General features: G+C 48.1%; 1 protein-coding gene across 1 annotated transcript; it reads left to right on the plus strand.

Moving 5' to 3' along the window:
* Positions 1-796: 796 nt before the first annotated feature.
* Positions 797-1,798, plus strand: LOC131226893 (uncharacterized). Its single transcript, XM_058222601.1, has one exon. It carries the CDS (start codon positions 797-799, stop codon positions 1,796-1,798), a length of 1,002 nt encoding a protein of 333 aa, XP_058078584.1.
* The last annotated feature ends 200 nt before the right edge of the window (positions 1,799-1,998 follow it).

Genomic DNA, 1,998 nt, shown 5'->3' on the forward strand with positions numbered 1-1,998 from the left:
CAAATGCCCCATAGCAATTCATTGATCCTTGACCCGTTGCTCCACGAACTGTTCCTTAGCAAAGCCAACACCAGGTTCTGACTGAGCCTGCACCCTCCCATATCTCCGTGACCGCCCCTCTGCCTGCCACCAATTTACGACATGAAATAGATCGGAGAAGGCGCAACAGGCCGCTGATTGAGGGTACGGCCGACAATGACAAACCCTGGAAGGCTGAGCTACAAGACCTATGGAAGGAAATGCGGGAAGAGATTATAGACATGAAGCAAAACCGCCATGCCAGTCAAACAAAACCCGAGGGAAGGCATCCCTGTTCACAGAAGAAATCATGTAAGCTTGGTTATCGGAACGATTCTGTCTTCCTCATATCATGCCCTTCACCTGCAAAACCAATCTGACCAAGCACATTGAGTCCTTTCGGACTTATATGGAATTGCATGATGCCTCGGATGCCTTGATGTACCGGGCCTTCTCTCTCACTTTGGTCAATGTAGCTCGGCTTTGGTTTAAGTAGTTGAAATGAAAGTCCACCAGCTCATTCACCGAGCTTAGCGATGCTTTCCTCGCCAATTTCATTGGTGGAAAGAAAAAGTTGAAGTCATCTGCGCAGCTGAACAATAAAATCCAAAAAGAGGGAGAGTTATTTAAGGGTTATATCAAACGTTTCAATTTTGAGTCGCTCTAAGTCTGGAAGCATTCGGACAAGACAGTCCTCAATTTTATCATGTAAGGTGTCAGAGATAGGCCGTTTCTTACATTCCTAGACAAGAATCCGCCCATTACTCTGGCTGAATTCATGGCCCGGTCGGACAAATATGCAGATGCCGAAGAAACCCAAATACTATGCGAGGCCGCTCAAAACACAAAAACCCCGACCAAAGAGCCAACCAAAAAGGAAGTTGACTCGACTGGTGGTAAGAAGCGTAAGGATGATCGGTCCCGCGACGAACATAGGTCGGATAAGCGGCCCGACCATAAGTTTTCGACGTACACTCCGCTCAACAAGCCGCAAGAGCAGGTATTGATGGAGATCAGAGGCGAAGGATTCGTCAACTGTCCAGAACTCTGGAGCAATCCTCACCAACGAAGTAAGAGTAAGTACTGCCATTTTCATTGCAATCATGGGCATAACACAAGTGACTTTTATAATTTAAAGCAGGAAATTGAAAGCCTTATCCGAGAGGGCCACCTCGGCAAACACGTCGACCCAGTAGCCAGAACCACGGAAGAACGCCTGAATGATAACCGACCTATTGAGGATATCCGAACTATTATCAGAGGTTATCTAGGTGGAGGCGAGTCAAATAACGCTCGAAAAAACCATGCGAGGAATGTTGGTCGACTTGAGTCCGAAATTATGGTTCTAGCTCGACCTCCAAAGGAAAGAAAGCTTGAGAAATATAGTGTAGCATTCACCGAAGAAAATGCAAGGGGCATTCATCACCCACATGATGATGCTCTAGTCATCACTGTCACTATCGCCAACCATCGAGTCTTCAGAGTCCTCGTCGACACAGGCTCATCTGCAGACGTGCTGTTTTTACAGGCATTCGACAAGATAGGTGCCGAGCGTTCAGCTCTGAGGCCTGTAAGGACTCCATTAATCGGATTCTCGAGCAGGCAAATTCTTCCCGAAGGAACAATTCAACTCCCGCTCACTACCGGGGATGCGCCAAATCAAGTTACCATTATGATCGACTTCCTGATAGTCGATCAGTCTTTAGTTTACAATGTGATCCTCGGTCGACCTTCTCTCAGTCTCCTCCGAGCCATATCCCAGCTTATCACCTATTTATGAAGTTTCCGACTGAAAGTGGCGTCGGGATCGTAAAAGGAGATCAGCACGACGCTCGGCGATGCTACGCTACCGCTCTGCGAACACCCGCGGAAGTGACGACAATCGAATCCTGGATCCACGCGACGAATCTCCCGGACACGGCTAACCCGTGGAAGACCTTCTCCAGATGCCATTGAACGAGTCAGACGTTTCAAAGACCG

Source organism: Magnolia sinica, chromosome 15, assembly GCF_029962835.1.
Source record: "Magnolia sinica isolate HGM2019 chromosome 15, MsV1, whole genome shotgun sequence".
Lineage (NCBI taxonomy): Eukaryota > Viridiplantae > Streptophyta > Magnoliopsida > Magnoliales > Magnoliaceae > Magnolia > Magnolia sinica.